General features: G+C 40.9%; 1 protein-coding gene across 2 annotated transcripts in view; it reads right to left on the bottom strand.

The window, feature by feature from the left end:
- The window catches only part of GAD2 (glutamate decarboxylase 2), a 200,474-nt gene that overhangs the window by 51,041 nt on the left and 127,780 nt on the right, over window positions 1–21,653 (bottom strand). For both annotated transcript variants that reach the window (XM_073677533.1, XM_073677532.1), the window contains exons 7-8: window positions 11,324–11,439; window positions 6,716–6,795 (exon numbers count right to left, since the gene is read on the bottom strand). In XM_073677533.1, coding sequence (XP_073533634.1) covers window positions 6,716–6,795; window positions 11,324–11,439 — 196 coding nt within the window. The remainder of the gene's footprint in view (window positions 1–6,715; window positions 6,796–11,323; window positions 11,440–21,653) is intronic.

Here is a 21,653-nt window from a genome sequence, read left to right as displayed (position 1 = left end):
AGCAACCAGTGGGACCCAGATAGACTAATCTACTGTTGGGAGAACTCTGGGAAAAAATGGTCTTCATGGAAGACTTGTGGTGAAAAAGCCATACCTTCCACATAGAAATAAGGCCTAGTGACTCAACTATGCATGAAAACATAGGAACTGGATGGAGAAAAATGGCACCAGGTACTGAGAACTCAAAATGCAAAATATTTGGCTGTAATAAAACGCAGTTCTTTCATTGAAGGTCTGGAGAGCAGCACAATAGTGAGGGTTTGCAGGAACAGTGAAGCATGGTGGAGGATCCGTTCAGGTATTGGGCTGCAATTCAGTAAATGAAGCTGGAAATTTGGTCAGTATTAATGGTGTCCTCAAAATTGAGAAATATTGGCAAACACTTATCCACAATCCAATACAGTCAGGGAGGCATCTGATTGGCTTCAAATGTATTCCGCAGTTGGATAATTAACCCAAACATACAGACAATGTCATTAAAAATAATCTTCAGTGTAAAGAAGAACAAGAAGTCCTGGAAGTGATGATATGACCACACAACATCAACCAACTCAAGATCATCAAGTCTAGATGGGATTAGAAGAAGAGGCAGAAGGATTTGCACATAGAATCACAGAAGAATCATAGAATGGTAGAGTTGGAAGGGACCTCCTGGGTCATCTGGTCCAACCCCCTGCTCAGAGCAGGATTCACTAAATCATCTCAGACAGATGTCTGTCCAGCCTCTGTTTGAAGACGTCCATTGAAAAAGAACTCGCCTCCTCTCATGGCAGCCTGTTCCACTCATTGATCACCCTAACTGTCAAAAAGTTTTTTCTAATATCTAATCTGTGTCTCCTCCCATTCAGTTTCATCCCATTGCTTCTAGTCTTTCTTTGTGCAAATGAGAATAAAGATGATCCTTCTACAATGTGACAGTCCTTGAGATATTTGTAGACAGCTATTAAGTCTCCTCTCAGTCTTCTTTTTTGCAAGCTAAACATTCCCAAATCCTGTAACCGTTCCTCATAGGACATGGTTTGCAGACTGGTCACCATTCTGGTCGCTCTTCTCTGAACTTGCTCCAGTTTATCAATGTCTTTTTTAAAATGTGGTGCCCAAAACTAGACACAGTATTCCAGATAAGGTCTGACCAAAGAGGAGTAAAGTCCGATAATGACTTCACGTGATCTAGACTGTATGCTTCTGTTAATACATCCCAGAATTGTATTTGCCTTTTTTGCTGCTGCATCACACTGTTGACTCATGTTCAGTCTATGATCTATTAGTATACCTAAGTCTTTTTCACATGTGCTGTTGCTTAGCTCTATTCCTCCCATTCTGTATATGCTTTTATCATTTTTATTGCCCAGATGTAGTATTTTGCATTTTTCCCTGTTAAAAACCATTCTGTTAGTTGCTGCCCACTGCTCCAGTTTATTTAGGTCTTTTTGAATCCTCTCTCTCTCTTCTCTAGTGTTAGCTATCCCTCCTAGCTTTGTGTCATCAGCAAATTTAATCAGTTTACCCTCAATTCCTTCATCTAAATCATTGATAAATATGTTGAACAATACAGGACCCAGGACAGAGCGCTGTGGTACCCCACTTGAGACATTCATCCAACTGGATGTGAAGCCATTTACGACCACTCTTTGAGCCCGATCACTAAGCCAGTTATGAATCCACCTAACAGTTGCCTTGTCCATTCCATACTTGGTCATTTTTTCAATAAGGAAGGTATGAGATACTTTGTCAAATGCTTTGCTGAAGTCAAGATATATATCTACAGCATTTCCCTGATCCACCCAGTCAGTGATTCTGTCATAGAAGGAAATTAAGTTAGTCTGACATGACTTGTTAGTTACAAACCCATGCTGACTCTGGTTAATCACTTCATTCTTATCCAGGTACTTACATACATGTTGCTTAATAATTTGTTCAAATATCTTTCCTGGTATAGAAGTCAGACTCACCGGCCTATAGTTTCCTGGGTCCACCTCCTTCCCCTTTTTTAAGATAGGAACAACATTTGCTCTTCTCCAGTCTTCTGGGACTTTTCCTGTTCTCCAAGAATTTTCAAAGATTATGGAGAGTGGTTCTAAAATTTCTTCTACGATCTCCTTCAGTACTCCTGGGTGTAATTCATCTGGACCTGGAGACTTGAACTCATTTATGTTAGCTAAATATTCCCTCACAGTCTTTCTGTTTACAGATAACCTGGATTCTTCTATTCCTTTAATAGGACAGTGAAGATCAGTTGATGTTACAATGCAAAATAGGAATTAAAAAGTTTGGCCTTCTCAACATCCTTTCTTACCATTTCACTATTTTCATCCTGTAAAAATCCTATAGCATCTTTGACTTTTCTTTTACTTTTGACATACCCTCAAAATCCTTTTTTATTGCTTTTGGCATCTCTTGCAAGCCTTAATTCATTGTCAGCTTCAGCTAACCTAATATGTGCCCTACAGGTTCTGCAGACTGCATTATAATCTTCTTTAGATATGCCTCCCTCTTTCCATTTGATAAACATTTCTTTCTTTCTTTTTAGCATGTGTTTAAGTTCTGTGTTCATCCATCCTGGTTTCCTTAAATGCTTCCCATTCTTCCTACTTTTTGGGATTGTTAACGATTGTGCTTTGAGAATCTCATTTTTAAAAATTTCCCATCCTTCCTGGACATTTTTGTCCTTAAGGACATCCAGCCATTGGATCCCTCCTATTCTCTTTCTGAGTCGCTTAAAATCTGCCTTTCCGAAATCTAACCTTGAAGTTTGAGTCTTCACATGTCTTCCTCTTCTAGTTATCCAAAATTCTATAATAGCATGATCGCTGCCTCCTAGGGTCCCAGCCACTTTTACCTCCTCAAACATTTCCTCCTTGTTTATAAGGATTAGATCTAAAGTAGCAGATCCCCTTGTTTTCTCCCCTACCTTTTGGAAGATAAAGTTGTCAGCAAGAGAGGATAAGAATTTGCTTGACCTGTTAGTTTTACTTGAGAGAGATTCCCAACAAATGTCTGGATAGTTGAAATCTCCCATGACCACTATGTCATATTTTTTGGAGAACTTGGTCATTTGATACATAAAGAGTTCATCCATATCTTCAGTTTGCCCAGGTGGCCTGTAGTAAATGCCTACAATGGTGTCCTTTCCATTGTTCTCTCCTTGTATTCTTACCCAAACAGTTTCGACAGAACTCCCACTCTCTGAAGCTTCAATCTCTGTGCCGATATACGCTTTTCTAACATACAAAGCGACACCTCCTCCTCGTTTATCAAGTCTGTTTCTTGCAAATAAGTTGTATCCTTTTAGCCTTGTATTCCAATCATGTGTATCGTCCCACCAAGTTTCAGTGATTCCAATGACATCATATTTCTTTTCCTGCGTTAGTAGTTCCAATTCTCCTTGTTTGTTGCCCATGCTTTGTGCATTTGTATAAAAACATTTTAGTTTGTGATTGGTTTCTCTTCCTCCCATATTTTTATTATTTAGATTTTTTTTGTCTTTGTTCTTTCTTTCCACTTCCAATAGCAGAGATCTCAATAGTATTTGTCAGCTGTATAGCTTTTTCTGGCCTTTTGCTTCCCTTCCCACATTTTTCTAGTTTAAAGCTCTCCTGATGAGTGTAGCAAGGCGACTTCCAAATACACGTTTTCCAGTCTTCGTAAGGTGCACCCCATCTCTAGCAAGCAGTCCATCATATAGGTAATTCATTCCGTGATCCAGAAATCCAAATCCTTGTTGACGGCACCATCGATGTAGCCAGTTGTTCACCTGTAGAATCTTATTCCACCTCATTGTTCCATGGCCATCCACTGGGAGGATGGATGAGAAGACCACCTGCACTCCCAATTCTTTCACTTTCTTGTGTAAGTTTTCAAAGTCACTGCAGATGGTTTCCAGGTCCTTTCTTGCGGTGTCATTTGTTCCCACCTGTATTAGCAGGAATGGGTAGTGATCTCTAGGTCTGAAGAGTCTTGATATCCTGTCAGACACATCTTTAATTTTTGCACCTGGAAGACAGCACATTTCTCTTGAGGTTATGTCTGTTCTGCAGATAGCGGCCTCTGTTCCTCTCAACAGGGAATCCCCCATGACCACCACTCTCCGTTTTTTCTTCACAACATTTTTCTTTCTCCATCCAGGAGGATTCTGAGGGCTTACAAGGTTATTCATTGTGGGCAAAGTCTTATCTTGCTGTATTTCTTCGTGGTTCTCCTGCGTGAGAGCCTGGTACTGGTTCCTGAGCAGTATGGGTGCTGACTGCCTCTCGATCCTCCTGCTTCTGTGGGTCACATGCTTCCATTCCTCTGTTTTGTCAGGTGCAGTTCGAATTTCTTCTCTTTCTGTATCATGATGAGATAATTCTGCTCTGTTTAAGAACTCTTCACCTTCCGTAATGATTTTCAAGGTAGTTAACCTCTCTTCTAGATTTCGCAACTTTCCTCCAACAGGGACACAAGCTTGCATTTCTGGCATGTGAAGTTTGGCTCTTTCACTGGCAAGTCTGTGAACATGTAGCAGGATATGCAGCTCACCAAATGGCTCCTGGACTCTTCCATGTTCTTATTGTTAATGTGTTATGAAAACAGTCAAAAACGCTCCAAAATACCGATGTCCTCCTTTCAGCTCCAACGGCCAAAATCCAGTGTTCTTTGAGCTCGCGGAGACTCTTCACTTATCCCAAAATGCAGTGGGAATATGCAAATTATCCCCTCAGGACTCCTCCCCTGGTTTACCGATGTCCTCCTTTCAGCTCCAACGGTCAAAATCCAGTGTTCTTTGAGCTCGCGGAGACTTTTCACTTATCCAAAAATGCAGTGTGAATATGCAAATTATCCCCTCAGGACTCCTCCCCTGGTTTACCGATGTCCTCCTATTAGCTCCAACGGCCAAAATCCAGTGTTCTTTTAGCTTGCGGAGACTCTTCACTTATCCCAAAATGCAGTGGGAATATGCTAATTATCTCCTCAGGACTCCTCCTCTGTCTACATTAACTGTCTACATGTCTACATTAACAGAAGATATCCCCTTTCCCCCATGTACATGGTTCCCCTAACCACACAGGTAATACTACCACCATTAAGGGAATTGGTTACAATGTCAGTTTCACCGACTCCTTTCATGATGGTGAAAACTGGGGTGAAGTAGAAGAGTCTGATCTAAGGTCAGAATTAGTTTAGGTGTCTGATTTAGGATCTATATCTATTTGATATCACATTCTTTTAAGTGCTGGAAGGTTTTTCCTTTTTGACTTGTTGGAGGAGAATGGGGTGTCGGTACTTTGTATACAACATGTGTAATGATGTAATAGTATAGGATTGACCATTAGACTAAGGCCATGTGCCCACGTAGCGTTTTTGCGGCGTTTTTACGGCTGCGAAAACACAGCGAAAACGCTTGTAAAACAGTCTGCCATGCAAAGCAATGTGAATTCGGATGTGCTGTGCACATGATGCGCTAATTAGCGTGCCGAAAACTGCAAAACGCAGCATGACCATTTGTACCATGATTACGCTGCAAATTTGCGGCAATTGAGGAACACTGAAACGCAGCAAACCCGCAGGTATATGTGGATTTGTTGCGTTTCAATTAAATTCAATGGCCGCGAATTTGCAGAGTAATCGTGGTGCGTGTGGTACCCAGGATGAAGAGGAGACTACAACTCCTCTTCATCCCGGCTACCACGCGGTGAAAAAAAGAAATAAAAAAGATAAAAATAAACAAAACCTGTATATTAACCTCTCCGGCGGCCCCCGGTCTGCTACCGGCCACGTCCTCTCTCCTTGGCGTCCCGCGGTGTACTGTCAGGACCTGCGGTGACGCCATTTAGTCACCTGATGGTCACGCAACCGCTGACGTCGGCGGTCAGGTGATGGTCGCGCGACCTTCACCTGACTAAATGACGTCACCGCAGGTCCTTACAGTATACTGCGGGATGCCGAAGAGAGAGGACGCGGCTGGGAGCAGACTGGAGGAGACCGGAGAGGTGAGTACACAGGTTTTTTTTTATTTTTAATGTTTTAATTCTCTTTTTTTTACTATAGATGCTGCATTTAAAGCATCAGTTGTTCACACATTATAAATCCATGCCGGTTGCATGGATTTATATTGTGTGACCAACTTGTCAAGCACTTTTCCAAGTGATGCTCAAAATCGCTTGGAAAACTGCTTGAAAAAACGCATGCGAAAACACAGGTAAAAACACTGAAAAAATGCTGAAAAACGTTTCTCTCTGGCAGAAAAAACGCATGTAAATCTGCATGCGTTTTTTTCTGCCAGAGAGGCAAAAACGCTCTGCATCAAATCTGCTACGTGGGCACATAGCCTAAGAGTCCTCCTTATCTGTGTAAAATTCTAAGACTTGTGGGTTGTCTACTGGTAAATGGTGTTTTATCTTGCCCTTGTATCAGTAAGTATGGCCTCTTTTCAGACATATGAAGTGTCTTAAGTGATTCTACTATTGCACCGACAAAATGGATTTTTGAAGAACTGAATAGACTTTTGTCTTTCAACTCCCGATTGGCCACCTTTCTGAATCACACAGTACAGCAAACCTCAGTTCCCAAGGTAAATTGAGTTCATTCTTTTTATTTGGATGGAAAACTTCAATAAAGTGAATACATTCAGTCACTGCTCCCTCTGCTCGATGTCTTATGTCTCTGTGACCTTAATCGGTGAAGGACTTAAGTTTTAATCTCCTAAGTTAAATTACATTTCCGGGTTCTTGCCTACCTTTCATCACACTTGATAAGAATCACACTGTCTGTGCCAATTCCCAAGGCTGCTGCTCCCTTCTTTACTGAAAAGTGACTCTGGAAAAGAACGTAATTGTGATCAGATCAATATATTTATAGCAGATAATAGCTTTCTTCCATCAAATAAGCTGATCTAACCTATTGAACCGCGTATCTATATAACTGCTAAACCATAGTGCGCGATGAGTAATATGCAGTGACATTTGAAACCAAATGCAGAATATAGGAAAATGTGTTGGATACCAGCTAAAAAAAATTAAAATCGTCTATCAATACAAATCACGTCCTTAAAGGGAACCTGTCATGTTTTCTGGCCTTCAAATCGCCACTACTACAATTCAGTGCTGCTCTAAGGAACTTTTAGTTTTTTTGTAGCCCCAGAAGTGGCAGAAATTTGCTAAAATGTAAGTTCAAAGACAGATTGCGCCAGAAGTTAAGCTTGCCATGCCCTTAAAGAGGTTTGTCCTTGAATGCAAAGCTTTTAGCCAGTTAAGAACCAGGCCATTTTCCCCAATTCCTGACAAGGCACTTTTTTGGGGATGTTTTTGGTACATGCTTTTTAATAAGAGCGCTACATTTTTTTCTTGTTTGGATATTCATATACTTTGTGTGATACATGTGGTCTATTTTTTATGTCATTCTCATTTTTTTTTTTGCTGATGTCAATACTGGGCAATATTAGAGGGGAAAAAAAACACCACTCCAGTGCTGGAATACAAAAAAAACCACTGGAGTGGTGCTTAAATGGCTTGCTTCCCTCTTTTCATGAATGTGTTTCGAAGCCAGCACATGTGCTGATTCCTTACCCCGGCAACCCATTGGCTCAGCTGCGCATGCGCAGAAGAAAAAATGAAATGTGCTTCCAATAAAACCTATCCGCATTTGCCTGGACAATTCTTTTACAAAATCAGATGGACTAATAACCATTGTTCTTTATAGGAGAATGGTAATATATAATGTTCTCATTAAATGTGTCAGTGTCAGTCTGGGCAGTGGGAATCCGCATACTGGACCAAGCAGGATAAAAAATGAGCTCAGGAGTGAACTATGCAGACAGCAGACTCATTGGAAATGCAGAGTTGTGGTCATATAGGTAAAAAGCTAAAGTAAAGTAGGCAATAAACTTTTTGGATTAAGGACTGAATCAGTTGTTTATTTTTTGTGTACGAGTGCTATCCATGTTTTTCATGGATAGCAATTTAACCTGTAAAATTGCGGAGACATGTAAAATTTTGATCCGAGTGTCGGATTAAAATTGGCAATGCAAGTCCATGGGTCCGAAAAAAATCGGACTCCACCCGGATGGAATCCAAGTGCTGTCCCATTTTTATGGACTGTTAGATAGGAGAAGGTGGAGAAACTTTTATTTTTTTCAGTTCCGAGAAAAACTGATGAAACTCGGACCAAACTCTAATCAAACTCAGACTAAGCTCTGATTGAATTTGGTCCGTTTTTCTCATATGTAGCCTTTCGTTCTTTAGTTTGATCAATACAGCTTGATTGATGGCCCTGAGGATGGTACGTCATTCCAAGCCTTTCTGAAATCTTGTGCATGCACCTTTGAGGCCTCAGGCGTAAGCCCAATGAAGCAGAATGTATTTTTCGTGGCCTCATTGTATGTAAGTGAATGTTCACACTGGGTGGATTTGTGGCAGGTTTCTGCATGCCAATTTCCATACTGATTTCTTTCCAAAGTATGTGGATGAGATTGGTTAAAATATCATGCACTTTGCTGCTGCTATAATATTATGCAGAGTTTTTTTTCTTTTTTACTTCCGATGAAAAATTTTACAGCCTGTTCACCCTTTGTGAACATAACCTTTCTTCGACTTCATATCTTCTTGTTTTTCTTGAACTCACATCTACCAGCCTTCTTTTAATCTTAATAGTTCATTCAAAGATGTACAAAAGCTAAAAATGACTAAAACTTTATGGCTTTTGCCATTTTTGTGCACTGACACAAATGATTACACATAATAATAATTGCATGTAGCTCAGACAGAGGATAATTGCTTGTATGTAGACGCAGCTTACTCTCAACCCCTGCAGAACCTCATGTGGTACTATGGACAAGGCTTAATGGCTTATGTAAATGGAGAGAAGTGGTGGCAATTGAGGTCAGCAAAGTACTAAAATGCTTCAGTTCTGCAATTTTACATAACAAGAACTCTGATTACAAGTACTATTCACCGAGCTCGTTGAGTCACTCTCTTGTCTCAATGTTCTTTTCTAAGTGTCAGCCAGTCTCTGTTTGATTACTGCTAGAGAGCAATGGAAAGTCTAATAAGTACTTTTTTTTTCCTTTGGCATTTCAGTAAATGCTGGAGCCATAATAGAGAAAATCACAACTATCAGGCATATTGATATTCCAAATACAAGCTGAGATGAGACATAATGCCTCGCTATAGCTCGCCCTCTTCTTCTCATTCTGAATTTGTCATTTGCCATTTCACAAACTTCTTCTAAATTATATTTTCAATGTAAAAAAAATTATAATTTTTCAAGATGGAGCAAAATTTTATTATAGGTCTTAGAAACCATACTTATTTGTGTGCTGACGACTATTAAAATGTAGGTATTTTTTTTAATGATAATGTTGCATTCAACAACACTATACTCGGACTTGTTGCTTGGGCTATTGACTTCAAGCTTTTAGGTTCAACATTACAGGGGTGGGAGGGTTAGAAAATATATTTATTTTTGAAATCTATTAAAATAAAAAAAGAAAGGAATCAAAGCCATTGATTGGTCGTGCAGGTATTTCCTGCCATATTTGGTGTGTCGATGATAGGAAGCACAGACCAGTAGGGACCAGATAAGCATTGGAATGGGACCTGTGGGGATCAAAGATGATGAGTATGATTTCTATAATTATTTTAGAGCAGCCTGATACATTTTTTAAGTGTATTTTGTTTGGATTTTATGTGATATTCCAACACAAAGTAGCAAGTACTTGTGAAATGTAAAGGAAATGATACATGGTTTTATAATTATTTTTAAAATATAAATCTGAAAATTGTGACAGGCATTTGTATTCGGTCTCCTGTAGTCTGATACCCCTAAATAAAATCTTGAGTGACTAATTGCCTGCAGAAGTCACATAATTAGTACATTGAGTCCACCTGTGTGTAATTTATTCTCAGTATAACTACAGCTGTTCTGTGAAGGCCTCAGAGGTTTGTTTCAGAACATTAGGGATCAAACAGCATCATGAAAACCAAGGAACACACTAGACAGGTCAAGGATAAAGTTGTGTAGAAGAATAAGGCAGGGTTTGGTTGTAAATAAATAGCCCAAGCTCTGAACATCTCATAGAGCACTGTTCAATCCATCATTCAAAAATTAAAGGAGTATGACACAACTGTAAACCTACCAAGACATGGCCATCCACCTAAATTGACAGCCCTAGAAAGGAGAGGACGAATTAGAGAATCGGCTAAAAGGCCCAGGGTCACACTGGAGAAGCTACAGCTTAGGTGGGAGAATCTGTCCACTGGAAACTGTTAGTAGAATACTCCACAAATCTGTCCTTTTTGGAAGAGTAACAAGAAGAAAGCCATTTTTGAAAGCAAGCTATAAGAAGTCCCATTTATAGCTTGAAAATATCCATATAGAGGACACAGCTAGCATGTGGAAGAAGGTGCTCTGGTCAAATTGGTCAGATGAGACAAAGGAGAATTTTTTGGGTTAAATGCAACACGCTATATGCCTGGTAGAAAACTAACATTGCACATCACCCTAAAAACACTATCCCCACCGGCAAGCATGTTGGTGGCAGCATCATGCTGTGCGGAGGCTTTACTTCAGCCAAGGCAGGGGAGCTGGTCAGAATTGATGGGAAGGTGGATTGAGCTAGATACAGGGCAATTGTAGAGAAAAACCTGTTAGAGACTGCAAAAGACTTGAGACTGGGGCGTAGGTTCACCTTCCAGCAGGACAACAACGCTAAACATCCTGCCATAGCTACATTGGAGAGTTTAGATCAAAGCTTATTCATGTGTGTGAATGCTCCAGTCAAAGCCCAGACCTAAATCCCATTGAGAATCTGTGGCAAGACTTAAAAATTGCTGTTCACAGACGCCTCCAATCTCATGGAGCTAGATCTAGTTCACAAAGAAAAATGGGCAAAAATGTCGGCCTCTAGATAAGCAAACCTGGTAGAGACATATCCTTGAAGACTTGCAGCAGTAACTGCAAAGAGAAATAGTCCTACAAAGTATCAGACTACAAGGCGCTGAATACAAAAGCACGTCACAATTTTAAGATTTATTTCTAATACAACTAGAGAACCGTGTATCATTTCCTCTAAACAAAATATTTATTTATTATTTCTAATATAATTAGAGAACCATGTATCATTTCCTCTGCACAAATACTTGCTACTTTGTTTTGGTATATCACATAAAATCCAAATAAAATACATTTAAGTTTGTCGGTGTAATGTGAAAAAATGTGGAAACGTTTACAGGGTATGAATACTTTTTCAAGACACTGTACATGATTTAATAAAAGACAAATATTTTTTTTAAAGGGTAGAACATATCTAGAATTTCTTAGAAATATCATACAAAAAAAAGTGACATACGTGTTCTGATGTGAGGGCAACCAGTCTTGGGATTGCTGACATTCCTTTCTCTTTAACTTCTGGGAACATCTTGAAACGTGCAATCAACATAGCATACAAGTTAGATATGGCACCACCTGGAGTCCACAGTAATACAATGTTACTTTTCCATTAAACCATTAATGCATTGTTCAATAAAACGAAGTTCAGGCACATGCAAGTTCACTTTCTTATACAGAGATGCAAAATATTACTTTGTAAAATATATCTCAGAAATATTCACTTCAACCACTCAGGAATTTGAACTAAATAAATAAATAGAAAAAAATTATAGGGCTCTATAGCACTTAAAGGAATTGTCCACCTTACCTTTATTTTACGAATAATTAGGTGAGTGTAATGTCTTTTTTTTATTGTTATTTTTAACCACCTTCTTGCTAGTGAATTGATTTGTAACAAATTTTGAGGTATGGCAATTTTTTTGTGAAATTTGAAGTGAATCTGATTAACCTCAAAGCGATTTGCATGGTTCCGTTACTAACATATGCTCCTGCATTTAAATTAAAGTGGACAACCCCTTTAAACATTGATGGCTTGTCATTTAGGCCATCTAGGTTTTATCTGTGGGGATCCATCCTCAGAATCCCCAATGATCAGTGAGCGGGTTCCCTTATTGTGCCGATTAGCAGGGTCACAGAGGTAGGCTCTGCTGATCAAACATAGGTTTAGGCCTTAAAGGTGTGGACCAAAATGAAAATTTATTTTAATTTTAAATCTCTATCTATTTAATGTCATAAATAATCTAATCTCTTTTCTAGTATACTTTAATTAAAAAGTCCCTACTGTTCCCTCACTACTTTATCTAACTGCTTTATTTTTTTATTTTTTTTACTACATCCTCTTGATGATGATTGAGAATCTCAGTGCATGCTGGGATAGGTAAAAGAGTCATCATCAGGGGGCAGAGGCTGAGAATACTGCTACAGCCTCTGTCCCCTCCCTAAAATGAAGTGTCATTAGAAGCGACTGTTTCAGGGGCTGGGCTTTTCCATGCTCTACTGAGAATGTGTCAGTTGTCAATTCAGACTTATGCTCAGTAGATTCTTATCACTGTGCAATGTGCACAGTGACAGTGCGCTTTCTCACCGGTTCTGATCAGAAATAACGAGTCAGCAAGAGAGTGCACTGTCAGTACGCATTGTAAGAAGAATAGCCGATGTGCAGGAAAAGCAGCCAGACCAGCACTGCTTCCACAAGTGACGTCATATGACATTAAATAGGCGTTCAGGATTAAAATAAATTTTAGTTTCGGGCAAACCCTTTAATGTTTAATTTCTATAAAACCTATTCAACTTACAATTTTTTTCTTACTCCTAATATTTGCATATGGTATTGTTATAGGATATATTAAATCTGCTTATTTTGCACGTAGGTACTATTTTGATAAATTTTAGTTAATTTAATTTATGAGAGTCAAATATAGAGATAGTCCATTAATGAATAGCTTAAAATATGCAATCAATAGTATTTGAGCCCCATAGGGCTTAAAATGCTAATTTGTCCTTCCCTCCACACTGCCTGTTGAGAGATGAGTCACACTTATGTCTGTAGTGCTCAAAGCAACTATTGAGCGGAACAGGCATAAGTGTGGTTACTGATACAGCTCCGGACAGGCAGAATTGTGGTAGGTAGCCTTACAGCAGAGCTGACAGTGCTATGAGAGGAGGAGAGCTGATAGAAGGGAATGAAATATGACACAGCTAAACTCAGCTGTGCTGGCCCTTTCCAAACAGGGACCTTATCTGAAAAGTGTGAGTCACCTGTGCTCTAATCTCCAAGCACTTTCTAATTACGCAGGAGGTTAGACCAGGAGATCAGAACTGTGTCCTTACATCTCACATACTGGTGTATTCTTTTTCTGCTGTGTTGCTGCCTGTTTGTGATTGGGCAACTCATACAAGGAGAAGTACATATCCCCAGTGAAAGCTGATAACAACCAGTTGGACTTAACATGCTAACTAATTGGGTGCCAAATACTTTGATTGCTAATAACTCCACAAAGGAGAGGTGAATTAAAAAAAGTTTTATTCCCTTCTGCAGCCATTGTTGCATCAGTTCAACATGAAAAATGTGGTGAACTGTCCTCTTTAATATGGAACAAGGGACATGTTAAAATATATGCTGGGATTTTCCTAATGTATACATTCAGTCAAGTGCATTAACGTCTTGTGCATAACTAGTCAGTACTGACTAGTTACCCATGCTGGACAGGCTAGCAGGATAAATTAAGATTATTTTAATAGTGAGGCACACGTTGCTGGTGGGGATATGTAAGTGCCTACCCCTGATAAAGACAACTTGATGACTTGGCCATATTGCATATCCTGGGGGAAGATATATTTAAATTATTGTAATTGCTGCTCAGTTGATATTCTGAGTAACTCTTTATAACACAGATGAATGAGCAATGTAGTTGACAGGGGGTGTCCTCAGGATATCGTCTGTCTCCATCTGAGAGCAGAATATCACAGTGTCATGCATGGAAAAGGCTCACAGGGAAATAATTAGTAATGGAAAAAAGACTTTAAGGGTTTCAGAAAATTAGTTCATGCAAAGCACTAAGGATATATTAAGCTAGCCCGGAAGGCTTAACATAATGCACAGAAGGAAATAGTTCTTCTAAAAGCAGAATATATAGTGTACAAAAATACAAAAGCTATGAAGAAGGAAAGGTTATGATCCTCAATTTTCCAATCTCTTTTTGTTAGAAGAGTTTCCTAAAATTGATGCTGGGATCCCCAGTAAATTCTCCTGCTGCACCAATACAGGAAAAAACAAATAGTCCATAGAAGTTTTGAAAAATCAATGGGCATTGGTATATTGATATGCTGGGTCTACCAGAGTGAGAGGTGCTCTTTGAAGCCATAATTGATAAAGATTTCAAAGGATTGCTTTCCTCTATTACTGTTCTAGTAATGTATTAGAAAAGGGTCTTTTTTACACCAAACACTTCTGAAATGTCTCCTATGCCTCAAAGTAATATGAATAGTCATTTACATTAAAATGTTCATAATACAGATTAGGAATTGTCCACTGTGTGTAAAGACATCATCCCAGATATTCACCTATATATTCAGATATGAACTTCGGGTAACTTTTTAGAAATATAATATGGTGATTGATTAAATAATTTTCATTAGCTGCTTGAGTTGCCATAATCTGCTACATAGGTAAAGCAAAAGGTCTCTACTTTCTATGCGCCATTTATATCAAACGCCCCCTTAAGAGACACTTATCTAGTAGCATATTGGACATCCATTGGCCTTCAGAACCACACCAATTCATCGTGGCGTAGATTCCATTAGACAGGGAAATCGTTCTGCTAGAACATTGACCCATGTGGAAGAGGATATCTTCTCATAGTTGCTGCAAATTTGATGTGGATACTGACACACTCCAAAAAGTCTGTTCCACATTGTCCTAGAGATGCTTTGTAGGATTAGGACCATGAAGGCCAAAGAAGTAAGAAAAACTGTCTGTCATGTTCCTGGAACCAATCCATGACTTTACGGCTCTTATGCCAAGGGGCATTATCCTTCTGCAATAGAGTAAATAGCTACTATGAAGAGTTGAAGTCCTTAGGTAAGCCCTTCTCTACAAATGTCCATCCACAGAGGAGCAAGGGTATGCAAAAAAATCATTCCCAACACCCTTACTATACCTCGACCAGCTTGAACTGTTGGCACTTGACAGGGTTCATAGAGTCATTAGTTCATCATTTTACAAACTTCTCACCCTCTCATCAGCATAGTGCTGCAGAAATCTAGATTCTTCTGACCAGGCAACATCTTTACACTGCCAATGATGTCTGCTCTCCAGTGGAGTTTTTCCTGTTCCTTTTCTTCATACAGCAATATCACTTGAACTGGTCGTCTGTGATTATAGTCCATCTGTCCTAAAGTTAATATGGAGACCACCATGTAGACAGGAATATCACCATTCTATTCTGCTGCAATTTACTTGACTGTGATCTGCTTGTTTCTCAGAATGATGCTGGACATCTTCCTCTTATGACCCCTTTCGTTGACAAGTTTAAATCCATAGGATTCAATTTTTTCTGGATTTTTTTCCTCGATCAGACCATTCTCAGTATACACCAGTGCATAAGAAAACCCCACAAGGTTGTCAGGTTTTGAAAAATTGGCCACAAATATTTACCGATGATTAGGCCTCAAATACATGCAATTTGGTCATTCTAATAAGGATTCACACTAAAAAATTATTCACAAAAAAACCCGCTCATTTGATTTTATGTTGCACTCCCGGCTCATGTGTATAGTTTACATACAAGAAAGTCTCTAAGAAAGTGGTCAGTCAGTCTATAATTTTAGTAATCTATTCTGTAGCACAGGAGCCTTCAGGTTAACTCAGACACCAGGGCTCAAATATGACGTCTCACCTAAGAACTCCAATTGCTTCGCTTCAGATTTTTTAAAGAAATAAAGGAGACAACTGTACAGAATCCATGTGTCACACGGAGTGAAAAATGTCTTTGTTGACTGTGCAACAACCTCACCTTAACTAGTGAAAAGGGTAAAAATCTTAAAGTTGACACCCCCTCAAAGGCTTTATTCTATCATGGCTCATAGCTGTTTAGAGTTTGCATGTAGGGTAAGGTTTGTAGTCTGGGTTGCAAAACATTCCTATTCACATCAATGGGGTATGTGGAAATTCCTAAGGGCTCATCCAGTAGTCTGTACTATTTGGTCTAAGCAAGGATCGCAATGCACAGACTGGCCGCGGCTCTCCAGACCCATGTGTTACAGCCTCACGGACATATGAAAAAGCTCTGTTGTTCCGGTTGGAAGAGCTGCAGCCAGTCCGTGTATTGCTTTCCTTGCTCAGACCGATTTGCACGGACATCTGCATGAGCGCTTACACAGAGGTTGGCCAAAAGCAGGAGAAAACATGGAGGGACCTTGTTCTCTGGATCAACAGGGGTAGACATCTAAGACACCATGATCATAATGTTATGGTATATCCTAACATATAATATTATATGACAAAATGTTCTAAATGCTCGTTACATTTGATTGCACACCTGTTGGTATAAGGGCAGTGTGTTGGTGCACATTCACACTGTGGGCATTAACAGACAAACCCTAGGATAAAAACAATGAGCAAATACCCTGCAGTAAGTAAGTAAATAGTACTAGTACATGTACAATACACATACAATAGTATATTGAGGTCTGCTGACACAGTGAGGTGAAATACTAGAGATAGAACCAACCCGATTGGGTGAACCTTGTTGCGATGGGATGGCTTTTATGCTTTTTTGAGCAAAATAGTGTCAACCAAGTACTCTATGTTATTTACATGTACCATTACTCTTTACTTTCTTACTGCAGGGTATTTTCTCTTTTTCTTTTTATCCTTGGTTTTGTGTGTTAACGGTCACAGTGTGAATGTGCATCTACACATTGCACTTATACCAACAGGTTATGTCAGCCCATTTCTTAAGTTTTGCTTTAGTTCCTTGTATTTTGTTTACAGGGTGGTCCAAAAGTAAGTGGCCAGAAAATAACAACATTTATTTTGATTTATACTGTATATAAAATTATATTTACTAACACAAGCATAACATTGACAATTAAATTTTATTCTGAACAATAATACAAAAGCCCTTAAATTTTATCAACGCAGGTGCTCAAACTGTTTTCCATTACAATTTGCACAGCTTTGAAGTCGCCTCTTATGCTTCGACAAACTTTTTTGCACAAGTCTCTTTGGGTATTAATTTCTTGAAAGGCATCTCTTATGTAATTTTTCAAATCACTTTTTGGTTTTCGACTATAAACTTTGTCCTTGAGTACTCCCCAAAAGAAAAAATCCTTTGGGGTCAAGTCTGGTGAACGTGCCGGCCAATCAAGTGGGCCTCTTCGGCCAATCCATTTATTAGGAAATGTTTCATCAAGATACTCGCGGACTACTCTTGAATAATGTAGAGGGGCCCCATCTTGTTGGAAATAAAGGTCATTTGAATTAGGCTGTTGCTGTAACTGGGGAACAACTTGATTCATTAGAATTTCGAGATACTTATCACCTGTGACTGTTCCATCAAAAAATATTGGTCCTAAAACACCAAAACTTGAAATACCACCCCAAACATTGACACCAGGCTCATTTAGTTGTTGCTCTAATGTTAAATGCATGTTCTCATTAGACCAGTAAATACAATTATGTCTGTAAATATGGCCGGATAATTTGAAAGAAGCTTCATCACTCCACATAATGTTATCTAAAATTACTGGATTTTCTTCAAGTTCATTAAGCATAATCTCACTAATTTGCAGCCGCCTGTCTGGATCATCCTCCAATAAACCATGAATTAGACGTGGACGATAAGCTTTCCACCCAATAGATTTCAGGATTTGCATGATAGAAGCTCGTGAAATTCCCAATTCCAAAGAGGCTCTTCTGGTGGACTTTTTTGGACTTTGAACAAATGTTTCAGCAACAAGTTATTTATTATCTTCTGTACAGACTATTTTGGGTCGTCCAGTTTTTGGAGCATTAAGGATTGAGCCAGTGGCATTGAATTTGTCACGAATGCGGTAAATGGTTTGTCTCTTTGGGGCTTGAGTACCAAATGTTTCAACCCAATTTGCTCTAACGGTTTCAGCATTTTGAGATTTCCAATACTCTGTTAAAATCCATTTTCTTTGATCTGTATTTAAATTATTTGCCATTATGTGCTATCTGAATTATCTGAAAAGAAAACAGATTTGGGGGAGATCTATCTGTGAAAACTAGATCTGTGAAACTGGCTCAGTTGCCCTTAGCAACCAATCAGATTCCACCTTTCATTTTCCAAAGAGTCTATGAGGAATGAAAAGTGGAATCTGATTGGTTGCTAAGGGCAACTGAGACAGTTTCACTCTACACCATGTTTGATAAATCTCCCCCTTTATAACCTTATTACACTTTCTGTCCACCTACTTTTGGACCACCCTGTATATAGTGGCGTAGCCCCATCTTTATGGGATGTGCATCTTATCTATTTAGCTTTCCACAGGCTGGTGCCAATGGTTAACGTTTCTCCTTGCGAAGGGTGACATGTCATGCCTGACATGCCAAGGTAGGGAGACTTTTAAGCCACAATGCTCCTCTGGGAATTATACATATTGTCTCTTTAGAGAGGAAGAGGACTAGAACTCTAGTGCCACCTATAGGAAGTAGCAATCCTAAAAGTCAATATCAACTCTCTAGCAAGCCTTGTCAAATGACTTACGATTAAAGTAAAAACCAAAATCTCAATTTACAGACACTGTATTTCGAGGTACTGCCCTTCATCAGTGCAAAAGTGTGAGATCTGGTTTGGCTGGGTGAGAGGCGTCTGACCGTATTCCAAGAGGTAATGTTTCTCCTTGCGGAGAGTAACATGTGAAGCCTGACATGCCGAGATGAGGAGACTTTTAAGTCGCAATGCTCCTCTGAGAAATAAGCAAATTGTCTCTTCAGAGAGGAAGAGAACTAGAACTCTAGTGCCACCTATAGGAAGAAGCAATCCTAAAAGTCAATATCGACTCTCTAACGAGCGCAAAACAGTCAGACCTGGGTACTTCTCTGTCCCCATCTATTGAGGCCTGCTGGCAATAGAAAGATGAAATACTAGAGATAGGACTATTCTGATTGGGTCACCTTGTCGTGGTGGGATGACTTTTATGCTTTTTTGATCAAAATAGTGTCAACCAAGTGCCCTATGTTATTTACATGTACTATTTACTTACTTATTGCAGGATATTTGCTCATTGTTTTATCCTAGGTTTTGTAAGTAAGACCAGCAAGGACCACGAGAGCGATGACACTGGAGTAGCAGGTGAATTCAGCGGAGTATTTTTTATTTTTTAGTGTTTCCTGCTATTAGAAGAAAATGAAATCCTGTACAGTCCCTGTAATACAGCCGCCAGGTAATATAGTACAGGAAAAATGTGTACTAAGAAACTGTGAAAAGTCTATAGAAATGCTTCTTAAACTGTAAGGCAAGCCTCACCAGTAAGGCTCCTCCTATTTGTTGGTGACAATAAATCACCCACCCTCTAATGATAATGAGATGACTCTGCTCATTACCTCCCAATCTATACAGACAAACTTAAAAAATTAGATCAAACCATAGGTGTGTAAGCGACAATTTGTGACCCCGGCGAGGAGGCAATCACATAAAACTGCTCAAGCAAAGGGATTCCTACTGGATATATACTCTCCAGACCTTGTCCCCTAAAGGACTTAATAGAGAAATAGACCGCATACTCTAATGTCTTTTTTCTCCCTACAGACCCATTGAATCTATTTTGTCACTTACACCCACTGTATCCCACTGGCCCCCTAGGTAAGTTGTACCCCTTACCACCTCTCCTGACTACTCTTTAACATTCCCCACCTCCCCACATCTACCTTCAGGGGTCCCCCCTGTGCTACATATTGATATACCTATAACTTCTCCTGCAGCCTATTATCTATGGGGACTACTCTATCCACATCCCCTGGCTCCTTTTTGTGCCACTACATTAGCGCTGTTCCATTACTTACATTGTTTATCCCTGCCCTAGCAACCACTGCATTACACACAGACACTATGCGCCTCTGCACATGCGCAGGCTGCAGACCGCAGTACACTGTGATGACAGCCGCAGACCGCTCCCCCGGCCTCGGTGTGTCACAGCTTTGGTGGAGACTTATACTGAAGATTGACTATGGACTTTATACCCCTGTTACTTTCCTAACCTCTGTCCTATGTACTTTAGATCTCCACAGGCTAAATAACCCATGGAACCATAGCAAAGGCACCTGTATGTCTGCTTCCCCTCTACCTCACAACATACTCTTGCGACTGTGACTCTGACATGCCTCCTATTATTACAGCCCTTCCTCCTGCTTCCTGCCACGCTGTGGCCCCTACCCAAAATATCTGGCTCATATGCACACTTCATCAAAAGTAAGATTGAACTGTACTTGCAATAATACTCTTGCCTATATGTCTATATACCAAGTGTACTATATATGTAAATACACCACACCTGATCCCTCTCTCCGCCTCCCGCTTCCTCTTCTTGTGGCGCCCCTGAGGGTTCGACCGCCACAGGGATGCTGCACTTCTCTAATGGAGTGTAGTGTTCCTCCTCTGAGGTAAGAACAGTGCGATGGTCAGGACCCTTCCTTCACATCCAACACCACACTTCTCCCACCAGAGGGGGCTAGAATGTGTAACGGGTCTGGGAGGTGGAACCTCTGAGCTACTATACAAGGGGGCGGTCCTTGTAAGGGAGCGGGTGGCGACCAGGGAAGACGGGCAGGCAGTCACAGAAGGTGACCGGGACAGTCTCTGAGTGAACGGGCTGGAGGTCACGGCAAGTGACCGGGGCAGTCTCTGGATGAACGGGCAGGAGGTCACGGCAAGTGACCGGGGCAGTCTCTGGATGAACGGGCAGGAGGTCACGGCAAGTGACCGGGGCAGTCTCTGGATGAACGGGCAGGAGGTCACGGCAAGTGACCGGGGCAGTCTCTGGATGAACGGGCAGGAGGTCACGGCAAGTGACCGGGGCAGTCTCTGGGTAAAGGGTAGGTACGACCTGTGATGGCAGAGCCTCCAGGTAGGCTAGCAGGCAGATGGTAGATGTGTGCTCCCAGGTGAGCAAGCGAGAGTCTCTGGAATGGCAAGTGGTCACAGCACGTGACGGCAGAGCCTCCAGGTAGGCTAGCAGGCAGGTAACAGGTGTGCGCTCCCAGGTGAGCGGGAAAGCTGGTCCATAGACAGACTGACAGGAGTTGGAGGGCAGACCGTCGGACCTCAGGCTAGCAGGCAGGTAGCAGAAGAGCGCTCCCAGGTGAGCGGGCAAGCTGGTCCTTAGACAGACTGACAGGAGTCGGTAGGCAGACCGTCGGACCTCAGGCTAGCAGGCAGGTAAGCGGAATATCAGGCAGGAATCAGACAGCAAACTGGAAGGAATCTGGCAGGTAACTGGCAATGGGACCTGAGGGCTGAAGCAGAGTAGTGAACAGTGCAACAACATTGCTCGGGCACCTCCATTTTGGAGGAGGTGCCTTAAATATGGGAGGTCCTCCGGCAATTGGCCGGGGACTCCTTAGGACGGCGCACGTGGTCCCTTTAAGAGAGGGGGAGCGCGCGCGCGCGCGCCCTAAGCACACTGCCGGGGAAGGCGCGCGTGCCCTGAGCACACTGCCGGGGAAGGAGCGCGTGCCGGAAGCAGCGGGGAGAGAAGCGCTGGAGGACGCCGCGCCAGGAGCGGGGAGGTGAGAGGGACGGCGTCTCTGCCTAGTACGGGGCAGA

The sequence above is a fragment of the Phyllobates terribilis genome, unplaced genomic scaffold (assembly GCF_046119375.1).
Source record: "Phyllobates terribilis strain yellow unplaced genomic scaffold, ASM4611937v1 Scaffold_4__5_contigs__length_816908805, whole genome shotgun sequence".
NCBI classification, from domain to species: domain Eukaryota; kingdom Metazoa; phylum Chordata; class Amphibia; order Anura; family Dendrobatidae; genus Phyllobates; species Phyllobates terribilis.
The sequence above is the reverse complement of the archived record's forward strand: the minus strand, read 5'-3'. Positions and strand labels throughout refer to the sequence as shown.